Genomic DNA, 23,101 nt, shown 5'->3' with positions numbered 1-23,101 from the left:
AATACCTCCAACTCGTGGCAAGTAATTAAATCAGAAGTAAATCCATGATTACTAATATCAGGATGATAATATGTATTTTAAATAAAAAAATATGTCTTACGCTATTGTTAGTAGTACACAGCAGCACACGATCTATAAAAAGCCCATTTTCGTCGTTTTTAGGTCAGTTGTTTTCGTTTTTTTAACCCAGCCTACCCTTACTCCTCACTCTACCATTAGTTTGACAAAAGCACATCCTCGAACAAAAACTAAAACCACCACTGCTTAACGAACATAAACACGTGTTTCAGGTACTTTTACAGTGAACTGCAATGTCGCAGTCCTGGTTTTTTCTTCGGTGTGCTCTGTTGTTGTCAACATTTACTCAGACGAGTCATTAACTCAAACACTGCTGTTCAACGGCCTCACGTTTTTTTTTTTGGCAAAATGTACTTGATTTTATTCTTGAAAATATTGATGTAAATTTTATTTTACAGTGGAAAAACTCTAAAGATAAACAAACACACATATATGTTATTCATTATTCTAATGGCAAAATTTCACATTCATAAAAATATTGAAGTTTTTTAGTATTTGAAAATGAAGTAAAACATTATTTTGAGTCTATAATGCCCTCAAAGAAATCCAAAGCTATTCAGATTGTAAGAGCTTGTACACTTTTTAAAGTATTCTTATAATTTTGTTAATATTTCCTCCCTAGCATATTCTGTATGCATATTGGTTGAATTGTTAGTTTGATATGATATTCAATAAAAAATAAAAAACGGCCTCACGTATGACAGTAAACCTTCTTATAATGTAATCTTTTAATTGTTTAACTATTTAATTATTAACCCTAACCTTAACTGCTTCAAGTAGCTGGCATTAGCCATCTCTGTCATAAAAACAAATAATAGATCCTAAACCTATCACAGTGTTTAAATGAGAGTCCTTATTAGTTTTTTAATTATTTTAACATTATTTAACAACTTAAACAACTTTGTCACGAACTATAGTTACCATGGTAACGTGGCGCGCGTGAAAGGGTTAATCAGAGAGGGCGAGGGGTTTCCCATACTGCCTATATGCTTTGAGTGCGCGCCTCGCTGCTTTTTGTTCAGACTCTAGCACTAGCAGACACATTGAACGACGTGACAGCTGTTCAACAGACTTTCCTTGCGACTTTACACAAAAGAGGTAAATGAGTTTTTACTTGTATCCGCGAGCACAGTATGGCAAAGTGATCTGACTTATTGACATGCTGACGTAACTTAGTGCAAATAAATGAAACTAACCTTATCTGTATCTGTATTTGAGGTCCTGGTGAACTTTGTACCTTATTTGCGTTTTCCATCATGCACAGAACTAGATTAGTGGTGGTTTTATTTTGTGGTGTTTGTTTTTGATCCTGTTTATATCTTGTTTTAATGCTCGCTGCTGATGTGGCATGCATGCTCGCACCCTTTTCAATGCGTTCCCGTGAATAATCGTGTTATTCTCGCCAACACGAACTTTTAGTTGTTTTTGTTGAGTTGGCACTGATGGCATTTGATATTTAAGTTAGACAAGTACTTAACTTACCCCGTAACGTTACTTAAAGACAAAACAAACTATCTCGTGATCAACACATCTCATCGCTTGGTTGTAGGGTAGACACGGTTATTTGCTTTTGTCAGTTTTGTCATGTTCATGGAAAATTTTGCAATTTATAATTGGGATTTCTATGCTTGTGCAAATCAATACGACATAAAAGTAAGGGACTTACATTAATCTGAATGCGTGGAAACCCTATCATTTACGGCAGGTGTTCGTTCTTCACTCCCTATAATTGTTTGTACTTTTACAATGTAAGCGAAATTCTTTTCATCCCATTTCCCACTTTGATTTTAATGGACGAATTGCGGTGAGAACATGAAAAACATTCTTATCAACCAATCGTTCACATTTGGGTTTTGGCTTATGGGACTATTGGCTGATGGGAATGTTGTTTCCAGGCCAATGAAGGATGTTGATCCAGCAACCTATCTGACTTTTGTTAAATCACGAAACTACAGAAATCCTGTTAGGTTTTTTATGAATTGTTCTCTTGTTAATTCACACGGATCTCATCTGAGTACCATGGAAGTTTGTAATGAAAGCCCAGAATTGAAAATAGGTCACAATTTTAGTTTGGGTCGAGTAGTGGGTGCTTCTTCAGGTCCATAAAAGGTTCAGGGCTGGCAGACCTCCCAGGACGTGTCCCGGACTGGAATTAGCCCACAGAGAGCCAGGATACAGATGTGCTCCTTCTTTCACATTGACTTTTTCTTGATGGAAAACTCTCTTCAAGCCAGCTAAAAATGGGATGTCATTAGGTTTAAAAGCTGCGTTGCCAAGACAGACCGAATAATAGGAGACTTTTTACATGAGGGAAATTTGGGTTTCTGAAATGATTTAAATGCCTAGCAGGAGGAACAAGGTTTACTACAAACCAATAAACTTTCTTTGCACATGATGCATCAGTATTGCAAAGGGAGAATACATCTGGAGGAAATGTAAACATATTTTCAAGCACAGACATTTATAGTGGGAATGAGTCATAAAGGAGTAATGCGTGTAATAAAGCTAATTTTAGGTATTAAACATAAGGAGTGGATCTCTATAAGGCAAAAATTGCTTGTGGTGTTTTCCCGGTTGTAGTCACTGGTTACAAATGCTTTTACAATGTGCCTACTCATGTAGCAGAAACATTATATAAAACAGTCTGAGAGATGATGATACTGCTGGACAAGTGATTCATCTTAAAGACACAATAAGATTAAAAAATGCTAAAGTGGGCTTGTAAACTGTTTGACACTCTTCCCTCAACTGTGGCTGGCTTTGCAGAGAGTGATGCAGGCAAACAGATATGTGTTGACAAATATAGCACAGGAAACTGATTATAGATAATTGATGTGGTTGATGTAGAGTGACTTGACCTTCTTCTTGGTGGAGGGGTGAGAGGGGGAGACTCGTACGTAACTGGGGTGTGAGACCGTTTCCCCCTTAAGTAGAGCATTCAGGCTGCCTCAATTATGGTTGCCATAGAAATGGCCTCAGCTCCCATAGCGAATAAAAGAAGTTTGCTGGGGAAATCATAGGGTTATGGTGTCTTCTGTGATCCAGTGAGGGGAATTATTACAGGACTAGTAATTTGGGTCTGTACGAATCAGACTAACTCTAGACTTGGCTGGGTTTGAGCTTTTTTAGTGGATGGCATTTAAACACGTACATGTAAAGAAATATAGTGAACAAGACATGAATCTCCTATACTTATGTAATCTTGGCATCCGCCCAGGAACATATATGATGTTTTTAACTTAATGGGTAATTCATTAAGGGTTCTGCTATATACTGCCACCTCTTTCTGAAGAGAGCATTAATCATTCCCTGCTGCACCTCCCTCGTGCTCTGGTGCATGTGCTTCATAGCACCGTCTCCCACATAGGAGATAGAAGTTGAGTCCCGTTTGTGTCGTGTACACATCAGTCCACCCCTCTCTAATTTCCTGTCTCTATCATTTAAGGCATCACTCTGTACTGTCCAAGTAACTATACATGCATACCATATATGCTCATCAGCATATATGCTCATCAGCTCGTTCTAGTTCGTCTCCATACATTTTAAAACAAATGCGCATTCAAAAAGTAAGGAAATACTTGTTTTTCTTCACTGCTCAATGTAGGATATTGCAATCGGATAATATTGCAATGTCGCGAACCAACCTGGTGATGTCACATGCTGTGGTGCTTCAAGATGGCAGCGCCCTTGCTCCAAAAGCCATAGCAAAACATCACGTTTTTTCTTAATTGGTTACATGTATCGAATCTGTTATGTTTTTTTATTTAAGTGAAAATAAGTTTACTAAATAATGTACGTTTGATCGAATGGTTCATTTCTGCTTTAAGTGTTGCTTAAGTGTCCAGATCCCTTTCAGTGTCACTGTATACCATATTATCTACTGTATTATCTACTTAAGCTAAGGTTTTGTCTCCGACACCCTACACTTTGTGTAAAAAAAATAAAAAAACTTGTCATGTCCGCCATCTATTCACTAAACGGAGCTTTGTGTCAAAACAATGACTCAAAAGACTTTTCAAGTGGCTTTTTATTTTCCTGAATACAAAACTCTACTTGGAGGAACTTATTTGTCAGCAGTGATTATGCTGTATTCAATTTCTGGTCATGTGGTCAGTAGTGAGCATCTCACATCAGTGTGAAGCTTGCTTAGGTGTGATCTCCGATACTCTTTGTGTTGTGCTAAAAGGCTTCAGGACAGCTTTTGTCTATTGTATGTAATGGGGCAACATGACATCATTGTACCATGAGGGCTCCAGAAAGGAGGGGGTGTTCTGTGGAGGGAAGTCTGGGATTGACTAGAGTACAGAAGACATCTGCAGAAGCGAGACGGATAACAGCATAGTGATGGTGGAGATTAGCAACAGGTTTAGATGAGAAGGTAGCTTCATTCAGCCCACACTGCACTGTTAATACGTTTCACAAACACGTGCAATGTTGACAGAAATGCAATATAACACGCATAACTATGTCTTCATAGGTGTATAAAGACCTTTCATAATGAAGCGTTATGTTTTTATTACCTTAGAATGAGCTATTTCTATCTACACCGCAGGTCCTTTTGCGTGGAATTCACCATGTTGTTTCTACAGTAGCCCTAAACGGACAAACTGCTCTACAGAGCACGTTTCGTAACTGTTATCTGCTTCAGCAAAAAAGTGAAAACGTAACAACATCTTAGTCCTGTGTCAGCCGCCATATTGCTTCAAAAGGGAAGGGTGAGCGGTGGAGTGAGACGTTGGTTGCAATTTGCAACCTCACTGCTAGATGCCGCTAAATTTCATACACTGGACCTTTGAATGCTATGAGGGAAGTCTGACTGTTTTCATGTCTAGACTGATGGATTGTAGTTTTGGTTGCTGAGGTGGGTAATGTTCTGAATTTATCAGTTGTGCTGTGAAGAGTTTAGCTGTAAAGTGCTGAATGGGAAGATAAATAATAAAAAAAGGATGAAACTTGCATTTGTTGCCATTTGCACTTCCTCTTCTACACTTAGCATCATTGTTTTTCAAGTCAAGTTGCTGAATGTTGACTAAAAAGGAAAAGGCAGATCCTGTGTAGTAAAATATTTTTGAATGACATGTTTGCTAGAGGAAAAGGGGGAATAAGTTGGCAGGTCTTATTTTTGCTAATAAAACAGCGAAAAATAATGTATTTCAGTGCAGAAAAGGCAAGAATCTGATCTAGAGCTCGTTGTAGCTTTCAATATCCTCTGACTTATTATGCTGAAATGTGCATTATGACAACAGACTGTGCTTGTGTGTGTGAAGGATAATGTATAGAATAAAATTGTTAAATGCTCTTTCGTCGAAAATCGCTTTGGATAAAAGGGGCTGCAAAATGAATAAATGTAAATGAAAAATTTTTTTTACCTCAGAAACGAAGTCTAATGACCATTGCACATTGAGTCCGAAATTTGTGTCCGAAATTTCCGCACGTCAAAAAATAAATACGACCTCACATTGTGTCAATCACATTTACACACTGCCTCGGATATTTTGCGGACATACTTCGGACTGGCTTCGATTTTCTGCGGTTTTCGCATCCGTAGCAAGCATTTTGAGAGGCGTTTTGACAATTCAGTGACACCGTACAAACGACACCAAATATGGAAAAACGTATATGAAAATTTCAGACTGTATGTGCAAAGACCTTAAATCTGACACAACGTATCTTCCCATCATATTCCCATGTGGAAAAACTGTTCATACCAAAATAATACATTAGATGGGTATATTTAACTAAGGGTGTAATTAGGTGTAGGTTAGGGTTAGTATTATTAGGTTGAGTTTGGGTTGGGGGTTAGTAAATAAACCTTTACACTCGGTTCACACCAAATGCGAATTAAGCGTTTTGCGCAAGTAAATTACACACAAAGTCAATGCAAAGACGCGTATAGACGCAAAGACAAACTGTATATCTTAAAGTAACCATTATAACTTTAGAGTTCTTTCCTTCAGCACTTGTGTTTGAACCATCAGGTTCCTCAGCGTTTTGATGATTGTTTTTGATTTCTCTTCATTACAGAGCTGCAGCCATGGGGAAAGGATGCATTACAGCAACCAAGTACTTCCTGTTCTTGTTCAACCTCCTGTTCTTTGTAAGTTCACACACTCCTACACCTTTATTTCATGTCTCAGTGAATCTGTTACCATCAGGCTAGCTCATGTGGCTCTTGTGCTACCTCTGGTCTTCACGTCTGTTAAGAGATCATATAATATAAAAGGGAGGGTTACCAGAGGTGGTAATGAAACATCTGGGAAAATATCATAAGAAAGTCCCAGTGATATTTAGATATTTTCAGTTTCCAGCTTACTGTATCTGTATACAACAACACTGAGTGATACCCACTATGATTGGGTAACTTGCAGCAACATAATATGCAGTATAGGCAAGTCTTCACTCTCTGTTGGGTCTCTCTGGGAAACATCAGGTAGTCATGTCCTGTAAGGGTCAAAGGTTAATGAAAATTATGTGTGTGTCTCTGATCTCCATATTGTCCCTTCTGAAGTCTGCACCCTTTAATTACACGGCACCCTGGTGTTTTACTACTGCTCTCTCCACAGTGGGAGAGCTGTGAAACTAACAGACGCCAGACTGATACACAAGGAAATCCAGTTCATTTAGAACCCTGGAGACCTTGGACCCATTACTTCTGAACTATGGGCCGGGAGCTACATGAGAACTGAAAGTTTTTTGTGATAATGTTCTCTTTACCTTTCTTTAGTTCTGTCTTTAGCAATCTAGGGTGTTTGGGGTATGTGTGATATCTCCACACAGTGTTGTCATCTATTTTTCAGTCCAAAGAAAGGTCAGCTGTGCCGAACCACGTGGGTGAACAAAGATAAGGGAGCGGAAAGCGGGAGACAAAACAGACATCCAAAATGTCCTTGTGTTTGTTCACGCCTCTTTTTTTTCTCTTATAGCTTTTTGGAGCTGTAATAATGGGATTTGGACTATGGGTCTTGCTGGATAACCAGAGTTTCATCACGGTTTTGCGTAAGTACAAAAACAGAAACCTAATTTCCTGTTCTGATGGATGTATGAGCCCCGTGTTTTGAGGACATGTCTCTGGGATGCTTCATGTCATATATTGATAGCTCAGGATTGTGATTGTTAAACAGACAACTGATAGTATTAACACATTATTAGTCATCTATCGGTCAGATTTAGTCCCTACTGATGTGGTTTTCTACATTATGTGGATAATTTTTTGGTAAAAAAAACCACTCGTGTTGCATAGAACTGAATAAAGAAGAATATATTTAATATTGTCTTAAGATATTTTCAGTCAAATTTAGTTGTTTTTAATATTTAACAATATTATTATTAAATTAATATTATTATTAAAACATTTTTTTGGGGGGGGGTTTTCGACCAAGTACATCCTGAATTTTCAGTATCAGTTTCAGCTCACATTTTTCATTTCAGTGCATATTCAGAAAAAAACAGTTTGAAGGAGTTTCTCCCATCGGTTTTGTGGCCTGTAAACGATTTAAATACTGCACTGTGTTCAGTTACTAATTAAATATACAAACCAGTTATATTCTGGTGGACCCGTCGAAGCGTCCAAAATCCCATCATTAACATGTGGGTCAAAGTGTCCAGAGTGCAAGGGGTTAAATGCTGCTTTTGGTTCATTTGATTGGTCAGACTCGTTTATTAAATAACATTGTGTCAATTGTAATAAGACTTTCCGGTGTTATGACGCTCTCTTTGATATTTACTGTTGTCTCTGTCACTATGGTGTTACAGACATTATTCAGGGCTATGAGAATAGTAGAGGGACTTGACTTTTCATACAAACAATGTAAGCCACTCCTGTAATTCGAAAGTTACACACAGCTTGTCTTCACTTTTTGTCTTCTGATCTGACTATTTGCTACACATGGGAATGTACAGCAAATCCAGCTGCTATTTGTGCACTTGGTGTGGGAAGGTTTTTTGCCATTTAACCAAGTTTTCCACATCCCCCTTTTCCTTCTACACTGCACTCTACAGTATGTTTTATTTTATACACATGTATACGCTTACACAGATGGTAAGTAAACCGCCTGACACTTATCGTACAGACTTTTCTAAAAGGAAAATTGAAAGTTTGTAAAATATGGGAAGTGAAGTTTGAAAAATGAAATGGGCAGAGATAAAATGTTTGTGGCCTGACAGTTGGCGCTTTAGGAGAATCGCATTCAGATCAAAGATTTGGTTCTCATACTAACTCTTGTTTGGACAACCAAAGCCTTGAAAAACTCAAGCTGAATGAAAATGGAGAAGGGAAGCATAAACGGAAAACTAACACACATCATCCTCTTTCACTTTGAATGCATCCAAACTGTTCTCAAATGTAGATTCTTGTAAATGCGTTTGTCAAATAGTATTTTAACACTTTTTCTGAAGAAAACCTTTTTTCAGAATTGATTGAAATCCAGTGTTTAGAAATAGACCTTAAACTTAAATGTTTTCATAAGCGCAAGCCAGTTCCCTCAGCCAAGATCATGAGGGTTTAGCTCGCGCTATATCTATATATAGCGCGAGCTTGGTTAAACAAATTGCTGCTCGGAAACATTTATGCAGATCTGACCAGCTCTAAAATGATTTGCCAGTTTACTCACAGGGTGACCACCACCCAACAAACCAAATGTGGGACAGGTAATCCGTTTGTGTGGCACCATTAAAAGGTAGCGCAAAACTGTGATCTAATAACGGAATGAAAACATTTTTATAATTTTTTTAGGCTTATAAAAATAATTAGTTATTTAGTCCATTGCAACACCAACATAATTAAAGAATAGATAAAATGTTATATAACAAAACAATTTTAATGGCGATTTCAATTTAAGGTTCACTGTCTCTAAAAATTTTGAGCGCAGATCAGCAGAGTATCATGTTGTACACTTTGAAGATCTTCTCAAAAAGAGAAAACTAAAGGAATAAAGAACGAACAAATAATGAAAAAGAGTCTCTCTTTTAAAATGTATTTTTAGGCTAAACACAGTTTCAAAGCCACACAGTTTACGATGTTTTAGTTACTTTTTATTCGGCAAGTTGACATGAGAGGATCGCCACCTGATCTACTGACAGACGTCACAGCCTCGATGACTGAATCACTGCCGTCTTCTCATAAATAAAAATATGGATAAATTGGATAAAAAATAGTTGCGTTTGTATGAGCTCGTTGTACACTGGTGTTTACCGGGTTGCTGCTTTTGACACAGCGCTGTTAAATAGTTAAAGAAACAATGGTAAACAAGCGTCTCCTGTGCTTTCGGGTTAAAGAACGTGTTTCTTAATGTAACAGACAACTAATAACCAACAGACTGATGAAAATGCGGGACATTTTCTCAATATGCGACGTGCGGAACAAGGGGTGAAAATGCTGTGCGGTACAATGCAAAGCAGGACGGGTGGTCACCCTATTCACAGCATCATCTCGCGTCATGTTTTTACACATGAGGTCCTATTTTGGTCTCAGTCCAGTGTCTTTGTGCTTATCAGAGGACTGGAGCCTCTTATCGTCAACATGTGGGGGACGTATTGTTTTTTTCTGCTTTAACTGTTTCTCTGTAGATAGCAGGGAATATTTTTGTATATCCTCATACTTGGGACCCTAAACTCTGACCTTGCCTTTTTGGTAACACAGTGAGGGTCCGGTAGCCCTCTTTGTTGTACTGTAGGGATCCTGTGAAGGTCTCTTGTACAGGGTGTTACTTGAGGAGTTTGTTGACTCTGTGGTCTAGGGCACTGTTGAATGGGAAGGTGTGTTCTCCTCGCTTGTGTTTTCTTCCTTTGCTAGCTGATTTGTTTTTTTGTAGAGTTCTACGCAACTGCATAGCTATGAAAAGGAGTCTTTGGAATTTTGGAATTGACCCTTTGCAAAACCCCGCCCCCCATCGTTACTGTTGCTATGTCCGACAAGATTTCGGTATCAGCCATGCGCTCCCAGTGTAATGTGTGCACTCCCTGGGGAAATGGTGAAGAATTTCTGGAAAAATGAAACTCTGATTTCAGACAGAAAGTTCTGCAATATGCATTTGAGGGATACATTTAGGATTTGAGATAACTAACAATAATATTAACCAATATTTGCGTCCACACCAGCAGACGATAACGTTACGTTAATTCTAAACTTGCACGATGCAGTAGGCTACTAACGTTACTGTCACACAAATGGATGTATAGCTAAGCTAAATGTGGTGTATTAAGTGTTTATATTTATTCCGAAATTTGTAGTAATGACCATTTTAGAGAGAGAGAGTAACTCCGGGCAGAGTTTTGGTCGGCCGTGATCCTTCTTTGTGAAAACGAAAGTAAACTTTTAAATATTAGTTCAGTACAGAAAACAATAACAGTCCATCAGTGTCTTAATCTTTATTTGTGTTAAATACAACAAACACAATAAAGCTGTTTCTTTACAACTTCATTGCTGAAAACGTCTTTAGTTTAAAATGTCACTGCAAATGCGGCTCTCTGAAGGCTGAAGGTGCGCTCATCACATCACAGGGACGCAAAGCATATCTTGCCAGCTTGCTCATACATGTAATATGTATGTAATATATCAATTTTATATCTGCCTTAAAACACCACTTCCCGAACGCTTCCGTCTGTAATTCGTACATTAATGATTCCAACAATATCGTGTCTCGTATCTGTATTGGTATAGTTGTGATGTGAACTCCGCTATTCTCCATCATTTAGAATTATTTTGAAAAGTTATAGCTTCGTTATCGTTTATCATTATAGTGTGAACGTCCATTAAAGATGGGTATATATCTCTCTGTTTACTATTACAATAAATAAAAAGCTATTTTTTCATATTAATCACCAAAGCTCTACTACGCCAGCTTGTCAGGACTGGTTTGTTTGTCGGACAAAATGGCAGGCAGTCACGGGGGCAGATAAGATCGGCGTTATGATTGGTCAGATTGCCTGTCAATCAAACTGCTTGCGAAGGGTCAACTTTCCGGATGGTTGTGATCTCACCCCTATTCTTCACGTAAAGGTTTTGTTTGTGTGATGGAGTAACTAAGTGTTGCCAAATACCCACAACACGTTACAGGATGACGCAGTGTTATACAATACTTCCTTCGGATGCCAGTGTTTAAATATTTAATAATGGACACAATAGGTTCTAAGGTTACACATTAAATAGAGAAAAATATTTAAATTTTCAATCTTCATAGCAAAGACAGTGGTTGTAAAGTTGAGAGCTGGTCAAATGGTTTTGGTCGATAGTATGAGGTTTATTAAATGGCTGAATATTTTTCCAGTGGAAAGCGCTGCCGGGGTTGTTGGGACTGAATGCAGATGTACAAGGGTGTAGTGAATGTCACAGCAAACACATGCTGAGGCAGTGGAAACCTCATACAGATGTCATGCATAAGACAGGAAGCGTATGTTTAGAAACATGAACAAGAATTCTCGCTTAAAATAAGAGGTAGAACAAATACAGAACAAATCTGCTGACCATTTTTATTTAAGTTAAAAACAAAACTGCTACATTTAATTTAAGTCGTAGAGCATTCATACTATTTATGCATCAATGTTTTGTATACATTTCTTTGTTCTGATGAACACAGAGAAAAATATTTGGAACAATTCTTGTAACCAAACAGTTCTTGGCCACCATTGACTACCATATTAGGAAAATTTTATTTGTAAATTTCTTTGTTCTGTTGAACACAACATTTATTTTGAAGAATGTAGAAAAGCAAACAGTTCTGGGGCACCTTTGACTACCATTGTAATTTTTCCTACTGTGGTAGTCAATGGTGGCCAAGAACTGTTTGGATACAAGCATTCTACCAAATATCTATCTCTGTGTTTATAAGAACAAAGAAATTTGTATAAATTTGGAACAACTCAAGGATGTGTAAATGATGACAGAATTTTTATTTTTGGGTGAACTGACCCTTTTAAATGATTATAGCACACATAGAGAGCAAGTGTTTATTTGGCTTGTGCAAGTCATTTAGCTTAGTGCTAGTTTTGGTGTTTTTATTTCTCAAAAAAAAAAAACAATGTAGCTAAAGTCCTGCTGTATGGAGGTTAGGCAGTTTCTAGTTTCACTCTTGTACTTTGTGAACCCAAGCCTGTCTCTTATTCACTCCCATTTTAGTAAAATCTTCAATCCCAGTATATTCATGGCTCTTTATAAGCATAGACATGATTTTATACAATTTATATATAATTAAACCATGCAAATGCTAACTACACCAGCTAATGCTAAATCATGCTAATAGCAGTAATAATAGTTGGTTCACTCATCTATTTGCTTTCATTACACAGAAAGCTACAGCAAAATTAATTTGTATGACAATAAATTGTCATGTGGATGAATATCTGAATACCATGTGACCATACATATTAGATAAAGACCCTTAGACATTAATCCATTATTTTAAAAGTCATGAAAAGAGGATGTGTATAATATTGAGATTATTTTCTGCACAGCCGCAACATCAAAGAAATGATGATGTGTGTCAGAGAGTGATTCCTGTACACTCATCTGTACTTTCTGAATTAAGTTTCCATTCCTAAAGTGAGATTAATGTGTGTATCTGCAGCAGAGACATAAATGAGAGCAGTTGCCATTCACCCCTTTGCACCCAGGGGCTTTGAAACTGTGGGTCACAACCGACTTTTCATTTTATTTACAGTATGTTAAACAATAGGTTGTTTTTAAAAGTTGACGTTTGTAATTTGGTTATTGTATTCTTATATCTGTTATTTATGTTGTAGAATCAAGTAGGCTTTTTCTGTATTAATGCTCTGTTGTTTCCATTCTCTATCTAATCTGCCAAGATCACCACAACCTTCAAATAACAACTGAAGACACACCTTTTCCATATACACTTGACAAATCCTTAACAATCTTTAACTTTTAACATTGTTTTAAATGTTTAACAACTCATCTTGTCATATTGGATAAAAGCATTTGCTAAAAGAATAGACCATTTTTTTCTGTGTTTTTTTCTGTGCAGAGGAGTCATCTACCACACTGAAGGTTGGTTCCTACATTTTGATTGGTATTGGCTCACTGTCAATGCTTATGGGATTCCTGGGTTGCATTGGTGCCATTTATGAGATCCGCTGTCTGCTTGGACTGGTGAGTCAATACGGACAGTTTCTTCAGATGTGTTACACCATGTATTTATCTCATTTCCTGTGACAAGAAGTTTGTTTGTCCTCGCTTTCGTAAAACTGCACAACGTGTGACTCCAGGGTTTTTCCTGGCTCAAAATGAGGCAGAGGTGGTGCCATCCCGATCTTGTACACACACACACGGAGGCCTACCGTATCTTTAAGTGGCTAAACCAAAGTGACTTTGACATATTAAAAATTCTAATACAATTAGATGAAAATGACAATATTATGTTATATAAAACATTACTTTTATTCAACCAAACAGAAATGTTTTTTTATCAAACATTTTCAACTAAATTTTTAGCCCACAAAAGCCAACTGAATTAACCAGTCTTACTAAATGAACAAAGCTCATTGCTTTCTCTGTGGTTCACTTTAAATGATTCAATGATCTCTTATACTCTGCGTTTCATTTCGAAGGGCTCATCCCTATGCCCTAAGCCCTTCGTATGGTTTACCCTCCAGAGTGAGAGCTTTGAAGGGTTAAAGGGTGTAAGAGACCAAACAACTGTTTCTTGAAGTGCCCTTCTGCGTCATCATCCCACGCCCATAAGGAGGCAGCGTCACCACGCAAAGAATCTGCGCAAAGAATCATGGGAGCCCGAAGTGACCATCAGTTGCACCCTTCGAAATCCTTCATTCTGAAAGGCCCTTTGAAGTGGCCAGTTATGAGCACTTCGGTTTGGAACGACCCTTCAGTATGGCGGCCATGATTGTTGTCACTCCAAAGGGCCCATCGGAGGTCGATATTTCCCAGTTTGAACGCAGGGATATTCTCTAGTGACTGAAAAGTTCAATAGTTTAAATGAATCTGTTCAAATGATTCTTCGTGTGCGAGTCGTTCTGAACGCAATGTGCGTTCATATTGGTGAATTCGCTGTGTACAGTATACGCTGATTTAACGATCCAACTGCACAGCTAAAGACATTACAATGATGAACGTCATGTTAATTTAAGAAATTTCAAGAAATTAAACATACTTAATAATGATAATTATTAATGAATAATGAAACAGCGCCTCTACTGTGGCGTAATGCCGCAACTGCAGTTACAAATGACAGTCTGTTAAATGCACGCAGCATTTCTTGTGAAGACATCCGACATAATTTTGGCGAGAGTCTGAGGCGACATGACTTATGACGTAGGCAGCCGCCGCCAATTTCTCTATGCAGGAAAAACCCTGCATTGACCCTTTCACGTTTGATTGACAGGCGACCGGACCAATCATAGCGCCGAAATAATACACCCCACCCCCTGTTGCTATTCTCCATTTTGTCCGACAATCAAACCATAGAGTTTAACCGGCTGCGCATTATGCAGTTTTAAAAAGTGCTTCGCGATTGTTGCTGGCCGTAACACTGTACGAACATGATTCCAGGTAAAAGTCATGTCACTGTGGAATCTTAGGCCATGAACACACTTGACGTCTTTTTTGACAAGAAAAAGTTGACAAGAGCGCTTTTTTAGTAAAAAGAAAAGCTGGCAGCGTTTGTGCATGAAGGCAGCTCAGCACACAGGATTCATCTAGGCAGAGTAACGGAAGTCTATTTGAATTATAAACAGAGACCGTCTTTGCAAAAACCAACCACATATTTTAAAACCACAGTACTAATTTCTCGCTAGAAATGCAATCAAAAGTTATTAAAGGTGAAAAATAAACTTTAATTCATATAAAAATATGATCAAAGCAGCGCTTTGGCCGCCATTTTATTTTTTAGAGAAGGATCTTCAGAAAAGTTGAACTTTTTTCAACTTAAAAAGGGGCTCAGAGCTGCAGAAAAAGACGCCGACGGTGGCGTTTAAAAAAGCGCTCATGACTTTTTTGGAAAACACGGTTTACTCCATAGGATTATAATGTAAAACAAAGGCTGGCAGCTTCAAAAAAGAAGTCAAGTGTGAACACGGCCTTAGTTGTCATAATGTACAACAATAAAGACTTCTTAAAACCGACTCATACAAGAAGACTTGTCCAGAGTTTTACCTCATAGACTGACTGTCATATGATCCGCGCTGAAGGACTGCATCTCATCAATACTGCCAGAATTTTATCGGAGGTAAAATTTGATCTTCATGGTCCTAATCACAGTTTCACCCGTTGCCTAAATGTGTAGCCAATGGCGCACTCCAGACGTTATGTCGTTACAGCAAGCGCACAGTATGTTAGGCCAGAGCTTTTTCCGAGTCACTTTCACATCCTGAATATATACTTCAAATGCATATTGCAGACTTTCTTATTGATTTTGGCTGAAAGTACACAACGTTTTACCCCCCCAGAAAGGATGATTTCACAATAAATATTCTTTGGTGCAGTGGGAGCGCTTTGGCTGATGTCGGACATAGCAAAAGGGGGCGGCCTTTGCCAAAGGTCAATAGGCCCTTTTCACAATGACGTCACTTAACTTCTGCCTTTTCGCAAAGCAGTGTATCATAACATCCGTCTTGCAACAAACAAGAAGAAGAAGAAGAAGAACTTCCATTTTGGCATCACGCTGGAATTTAACAACAGTGGAAAAAAAACTGACAGAACACGTATTCAAGTACTTATCCTAGCACCTTCGCTAACACAAAAAGAAAACAAAACACTTACCTTCATAATCAAACAGTTACTGTTCAACGAAGAATTTGTATCCTTTCTCTAGCTTTGATCTTGTCGTTAGCGAAAATTTGTCTGCAAGACGTTGTACATCGTCTAGACGTATTTGTGGCAGATGTGCAAGCCACTTAGTAAACTCAATTCTGAGGCGCTAGCGGAAGTAACAACTTCTTCTTGAGTTTTACTGGCGATTGGCAAACCAGCTTATAGGTGCATTACCGCCACCTTATGAACTGGAGTGCTAGCGGAAGTAACGATACACTGCTTCGCGGCAGAACGGACCCATTAGGTCACTGCATAAGCTTTGGGGTCAGCGAATACCCTTGTTAAACAGTTTGACCCATTTTAAAATTGAAGTGTCATTGATTTTACGTACTTAATGTAATCACATTGTTTGTTGTAAGAAGTTTTAAAATTTCAACTATTGAAGGAAGTTTTCATTAAAGGTGTAGTTATATTTAAGGCACATAAACTCTTAACAAGTGTTCGCTTTAAATGTATAGTCTTTTTTCCAGCCCAATGATTGTAAATTGACATTTGTGTCTCCTCTTTTCAGTACTTCACCTGCCTCCTTCTCATCCTCATCGCCCAGGTGACGGCTGCTGTTCTCATCTACTTCCAACGAGATCTGGTGGGTTACTGTATCTTTAACCAAAGAGTATGATCTTAGCAAGGCGTAAAACAAAATGTTTGATCTAAACTGTTCTCATTTCATGTGGAACCACAGTTAGTATGTAAATACAAGTACATACAGAGGTTGAACAAAATGATATGAACACTCATTGTTATAGGGGTTAGTAATAATTGTGTCTGCTACTGTGGACAACAACAAACACTGTGGTTATCTATTGTTAGTCTGTGGATATTTGCTAGATTGCATGCCAGTACATGTTGTGTACGGTAGTGGTTAGTACACAAAATTGCTGAAATAGTTCACATGATGGGGTGTAGCAATATGGATTTTAATCTTCACAACTAATGCAAAAGTAAAATATTTCATTGTGAGCTGCTTGGACTCTCTGTTGCACAGTGTTCAACATGCAGTAGACTTCTGAGCGTGTGGCTCAGGAAGTTTCCATTTGTAACATAGAAAGTACAACAAGTAGTGTGTTTGATGTAAGGGTTTCGCACTTCCTTTGCTCACTTTGTTGACAACAGCGCCCTCTTCAGAAACGGACGCAACGCTCAAACATTTTACACTAAACAGGTTTGTAGATACAATGTAACCTCTCTCACTCTCGTCAGCCCTTTTCTATAGTATGAGGGAGGATAGACACCCTCTAGGTCAGGAGTTTAACACATTTGTGCTCCATCAGCCTTTCTTAAATCACTTTGTGTTAAGTACAGCACGAGGCTTAACACACACTTTAGCGGTTATCTTTGTGTTTTATGTTGAATAAAGTGTGTACCTGTGAGACCGGTTGTTGAGAACGGGTAGTTGGAGTCTGCGCCAGGACATGCTCTGTTTTCTCCTTACAGTTCAGTTCACCAGAGGGCATGGTGAATGCTTTTCCCAGAACAGGGCGAGGTTCACAACAATCTCTTTTTTTAGTTCCGTTTATCATGGCTGCAGACCCCTCATAGCATTCTTCTCGCACACATGCACAAAGATATGGCATTCAAGATTCAATGCAAATGTCAACCTTTCCACGGAAAAATAGTTTCTTAAAGTTTTGAAAAGGATTTTTTATATTTAAAGTGGCGCTTTCAGAAATGTCACATGCATAACGGTCCATATTCCTCAAGGTCCATCCCTACTCTGCTTTATTTGGTATTATTACAATCTCAAGATTTGACTGAATGTGTCACATCCATAACGTTGGAATTGCCCAAAAAGTTTTGCAGTTAAAAGGGTTTTCATTTGAATGTGCGTATATCATTTACTGGATTTATTTTAGAATTTTAAAGTTTTACTTAATTAATATTGCATATAGGTATTTATAGTCTGTTTAATATTTGACCTGTGTTTCTCTTTCCTTTATCTTAAATGTGCGCTTTCACTGTGCGTGTGTGTCTGTGCGTGTGTCTGTGCGTGTGTGCGCGTGTGTGTGTGTGCGTGCGTGCGTGTGTGTGCGCGTGTTGTGTGCGCGCGTGTCGTGTGCGCGCGTGTCGTGTGTGTGTGTCTGTGCGTCCGTGTGTCTGTGCGTCCGTGTGTCTGTGCGTCCGTGTGTCTGTGCGTCCGTGTGTCTGTGCGTCCGTGTGTCCGTGTGTGTATCTATGTCTGTGTGTGTTAGTACGTGTGCATATTGTGTGTGTGGAGCGTCTGTATATGGGTGTGTCTGTCTTCTGTTTTTTTCTCCTTTTTTTCGTGTTTTTACAGGTATAACTTTAATTGTTTTGCTTATAGTCAATATGTCTCATGTATAGCTGCTTTGTAAACAATGAAAATTGTAAAAAGCGCTATATAAATAAAGTTGAGTTGAGTGGATGTCAGGGACTGTATATAGGTTTCTTTGGTTTTGGCAAACATTAAAGAATGCAACTATCTTAATGTTTTGACTGTTATTAAAATAGCAAGCAGATGTTAAAATGCCTATTAATCAGTTTTACACAGCTAAACCCTTGCTTGTCTCTTTGTGAATAATTTCAGCTAAAGCATGAGATGGCCACTATTGTGAACAAGATTCTGGTGAACTACAACGGTCATAATAACACATCAGAGCATGCCTGGGATTACCTTCAGAGAACGGTGAGCTGAGCTCTAAGGTTTTTTCTTCAAATATTGACTAGGATTTTCTCTTCCGTAATTTTACATCACTCTTTTTGTTTTACTGTAAAGTTAACACCTTATGTTCATTACACAATCTTTTCAGTGATCTTTCTCTAGTTCTCTGAGGTTTTCGTTCTTTATTTCTATACGTTTATTTTTTACTAATGCAAAATGTTGTGTTGGGTTCTTTTCTCTAACTCTCACAGATGGAGTGCTGTGGTTGGACTGGACCATTTAACTGGACCGAGAATATCTTGATAAAGAACAGTTCTAAGTCTCTGTATCCATGCTCCTGCAGAAATGAATCCATCAGTGGTACAGATTTAATGGAAACTGGCCTGTGTGAGAGTTTGTCCTATGACTGGCCTGTCTTCACTACGGTAGACACATGCATCTTTACTCCTGACACTGATGTTTTACACTTCCTTCTTAAACTTTCTTCATTCTGTTCCTAAACTCACTACAGTGACTCTCATCATTATATGCGTTCTATTACTTCTGTAAACTTTTGGCACTTTTATTGCGAATGAAGAATGAGGTTATGACTCTGGCACCACCTGGTGCTTCTCATAGGTACTTGCCTAAAGTAAACTAAAGGATGCACCTTTGTATTGTACACTGCTGTCTGGATTTAATTTTTAAATGACAACTATATTTATTGCTATGAATACTGTATGTTATCTCTTTACGTATTTTGTAAATAAGCCATACAGGGGTCATTTTGAATTTTATTTCATAACGCCGCCAAACTACTATATTAGAAATACCCGCAAAGTCTCATTGTTTGAATATGCAAACTCCAAAAACATTTACTGCAATACCAAATAACGCAGTTTCTTTTAAACGGGCCCACTGACTCATTATCTTCCTCTTTTAGTTTGGCTAGTTCTGTGTGTCTCATCTTATGTTATCTTTGGAGAGCTCTGTCTGTTAATGATCATGACATATCATTTTTCATTTTCCCCTGCTTTTTTAATTCCTGCTCTCCATTTCATGCGCCCAGGGTTGTATATCCAGTGCGGAAGACTGGCTCCTAAGAAACTGTGGAGTTATTCTTGGAGTCTGTGTTGGAATAGCAGTGATTGAGGTAAAACCAGAAAGATTAACGTGTATCATGCGTTCATTCACATACTGGCGTATTCACAAGCTGGAAATGTTCACCGTATGGGTGGTTTTAGATAATTATGATTTAGTGGGCAAAAATGGTTTAAATAATAAACCTACCTACCCACCTGATATGATATTCTTCTGTGAACGTGTGTGTGAGACGGGATTATGACCATATTCTATTTTATTTACTTCAGCTTTTAGGGATGATCCTGTCCATCTGCCTCTGTAAGAGTGTTCAACAGGAGGATTACACCAAAGTACCTAAATACTGAGAGCAAACCCCCCTTCTACAGTGACTCATGCTTATGAGAAAACACCAGTGTTACAATCACTCCACACCAGCAGAGCAACTGGAACAAACCAGAGAACATTTCACCACAATATACTCGCAACCTGTTTATGTTTGTGTATGAGATACAAACACACATATGATGTACAAGTTAGAGCCTTTTAAATAAATATGTCACAATATTCAGTTGAGAAGTTTTATGGATGGGATTATGATTTTCCTTTTGAAGAAACTAAACACATCTAGATCTTTTACAAGAGTGCTCTGCAAGGTCTTTATATTTCACGTTTACTCTTGTAGATATGCTGTACGTTGACCGTTTTTTAAACTTCGATGCTGTTTATTAGTTCCGAGAGCACTTTAGTGAATAGTTGGCAAAGAGATCCGAACAACATTTTTAGGGAGGGCAAAACACTTGTTTTCTCTTCATCGTTTTTTCTGTTATCTGTGAGGAGAATTGTATACTTTCAATTTGGTTATGTATATTTCACTATCAATGAAACTACTTCAATGAGGTTTCTTCTTTCTGAATAACTATATCCTAGTTATCACAGCACTTAATGGTGACTTCACCACCCTGTGTCTCAGACAGGTTCGAGTGGATGTTAATAGCAGGGGTGGGGTCACTCAGGGTGGGGTCAGGTGTGGTGAGGTTAAAGATGGCTGCGGTTTAGAAATGGAAGGGCAGAGCAGACGACTGCAGGATGGTATAGTGCTTCTTGTGGTTTACGTGTGTGTCGGTCTCTGTGGATCAGGGTGTGTATGTGAAGTTAGGTCGGGTCCTTTTGCTGTGTTAGTGTGGGTACAACAGATGTTAAAGTATGTCTTTAACAGGCAATGGATGTAAAGCCCACTGATTATAAATCCAGATCTGTTCACACAGATGGGAAATTTTTCTTTGTGTTACTGACCCATTTCAGCTCATCTACATGATGACGGGCAGACTGAGGTTTTTTTGTGTTTATTGTTGCTTCTTTTTGCTATTTTCATATCCATGATTTTATTGTTTTATGCAAAGCTTCATGTAAACTTTAGCATTTTAAATTAAGTGAGTCTGGCTTTTGTTTCTATCTGTGTTGTTCTCTGGTGTTTCTGAAGAATAGTTTTGGCTGTTTTTGTGTTATATCAACAGTGTTGCATTTTTTTCTGTATGGTCATTTACAAACACTAGAAGTCATTTTACTCGTTTGGTTGAAAGGGTTAACCATTGGTGTAGCACTGAAACCTCCTTATAATAACATGTTTTGGGCAAATGTACTGAACAAACCATTTTATTTGTATTTTGCTGGTTAGGGAGAAGAAAATAAACTGTCAGTTTAGACAAAAAAGTCATTTTTGTTTGATTTTTGTGAGAAGAAAATTAAACTGTCAGTTTAGACAAAAAAATCTATTTTGTTTGTTTTTTAAGTCTTTTTTTTTAAGGTTTTATTATGTTTTGGACTTTCCTGGACTTTTTATATTCCGTTGTGTCAGGCTGCTTTTGACAGAATTAATATCTTTAAATGGTCTTTACTGTCTTTAGCTAATAAAAAGCAAATGTTTTCATCAGGAAAACGTACAGACGTTGAGATAATTGTGTATTTTTGGTAAAGTGTAGATGAAGGGCTTTTTTCTATTTACAATATTTTTCTATTTCACAGAGAAGCTATGTTTATGTACTGAGTTTCAAGGGCTGTTTAAGTAGGCTAGTACAAAACATGTCTATGCAATAGTTATGACTTTGATTAAAAGGAACTTCAACATAATATTGTTTCCATTGTGTGATCTTTGTCTTGAAATGTAGTTTTGTTTTAGTTTTAGTCTGAATTTGGAACCATTCCAGCCAATAATGCCATAATCCTCTTTTCAAACTTTTTTTGTGTATTGCAATACATAATGGCCCGGTTTCACAGACACGGCTTAGTTTAAGCCAGGACTATGCCTTAGTTGAATTAAGATATTTCTATTGCTTTTATAAAAATGCCTTAGCAGAATAAATTACTGGTGTGCACCTTGAGACAAAACAATGGCACTCATATATATTATGATATTCCTGGGCAAGTTATATTCAGTTAAGACAGGTCACACGTTCCTTTTAGTCTGAGACTAGCCTTAAGCCTTGTCTGTGAAACCGGGCCTATAATTTTCAAAGTATTACATACACTACCGTTCAAAGGTTTTCGAAAACTTACTCACTTATATTTTTTTCCACATTTTAGAAAAATAGTAAGCTCATCTATACTGATAGCCATTGAAGAGGTGTGGACCAACATTCCACAGGCCACAATCAACAACCTGATCAACTCTATGCGAAGGAGATGTCTTGCACTGCGTGAGGCAAATGGTGGTCACACCAGATACTGGCTGGTTTTCGGACCCCCCAAATACAGTAAAACTGCACATTTTAGAGTGGCCTGTTATTGTGGCCAGCCTAAGACACACCTGTGCAATAATCATGCTGTCTAATCAGCATCTTGATATGCCACACCTGTGAGGTGGATGGATTATCTAGGCAAAGGAGAAGCGCTCACTAACACAGATTTAGACAGATTTGTGAACAATATTTGAGAGAAATAGGCCTTTTGTGTACATAGAAAAAGTCTTAGATCTTTGAGTTCAGCTCATGAAAATGGGGCAAAAACAAAAGTGTTGCGTTTATAATTTTGGTCAGTTTACTGTATGCTAACTTTTTTGCCTCTGAGTCTAGAGTGCTGCCTTTCTTAGTGTCGGTTGTAATCAGAAGAGGGCGCTATTGCGAAACTTGAAGTCTTAACTCATATCTCAGTGTGGTTTCTGCTGAAACATTTAGATACAAGTACAAATTGTATAAAATCATATTAATTTCTATTTCATCCTATTACAGCACCAACATTTTCTCACAAGGACATTAATAATTGTAGACAATATACAGAATAACTAATTAAATCTATGATATATTAAAGATTAAAGGGTTATACATTATTAATGTAATTTGTGGCTATCAATATAGTCTCAAATCCCCTGAAGAGGTCAGTCTTCAACCTTCTTTGAATTTCAGTGAACTATTTTAATAGCAGGAATTGAATGAATGTGATTTGATAGGCCAAGAAAATCTCTCCATTGCTTCTTGAGTCTCTCCGTGGTACCGTCGAGAGAAAAGAAGAAACCGCTTTTCTGTCCGTCACAGAGGACACATGACCTCAGAACCAATGCCAGGAAATCT

At 37.9% G+C, this 23,101-nt stretch overlaps 1 protein-coding gene across 1 annotated transcript; it reads left to right on the top strand.

The window, feature by feature from the left end:
- The first annotated feature begins 1,044 nt into the window (after positions 1-1,044).
- On the top strand, positions 1,045-21,665 carry cd82b (CD82 molecule b). Its single transcript, XM_057347611.1, has 9 exons — positions 1,045-1,176; positions 6,103-6,175; positions 7,002-7,074; positions 13,056-13,180; positions 16,368-16,442; positions 18,402-18,500; positions 18,728-18,901; positions 19,525-19,608; positions 19,826-21,665. Exons 2-9 carry the CDS (start codon positions 6,113-6,115, stop codon positions 19,901-19,903), a joined length of 771 nt encoding a protein of 256 aa, XP_057203594.1. The 5' UTR covers positions 1,045-1,176; positions 6,103-6,112; the 3' UTR covers positions 19,904-21,665.
- Positions 21,666-23,101: the final 1,436 nt, after the last annotated feature.

Source organism: Triplophysa rosa, linkage group LG12, assembly GCF_024868665.1.
Source record: "Triplophysa rosa linkage group LG12, Trosa_1v2, whole genome shotgun sequence".
NCBI lineage: Eukaryota > Metazoa > Chordata > Actinopteri > Cypriniformes > Nemacheilidae > Triplophysa > Triplophysa rosa.
The sequence above is the reverse complement of the archived record's forward strand: the minus strand, read 5'-3'. Positions and strand labels throughout refer to the sequence as shown.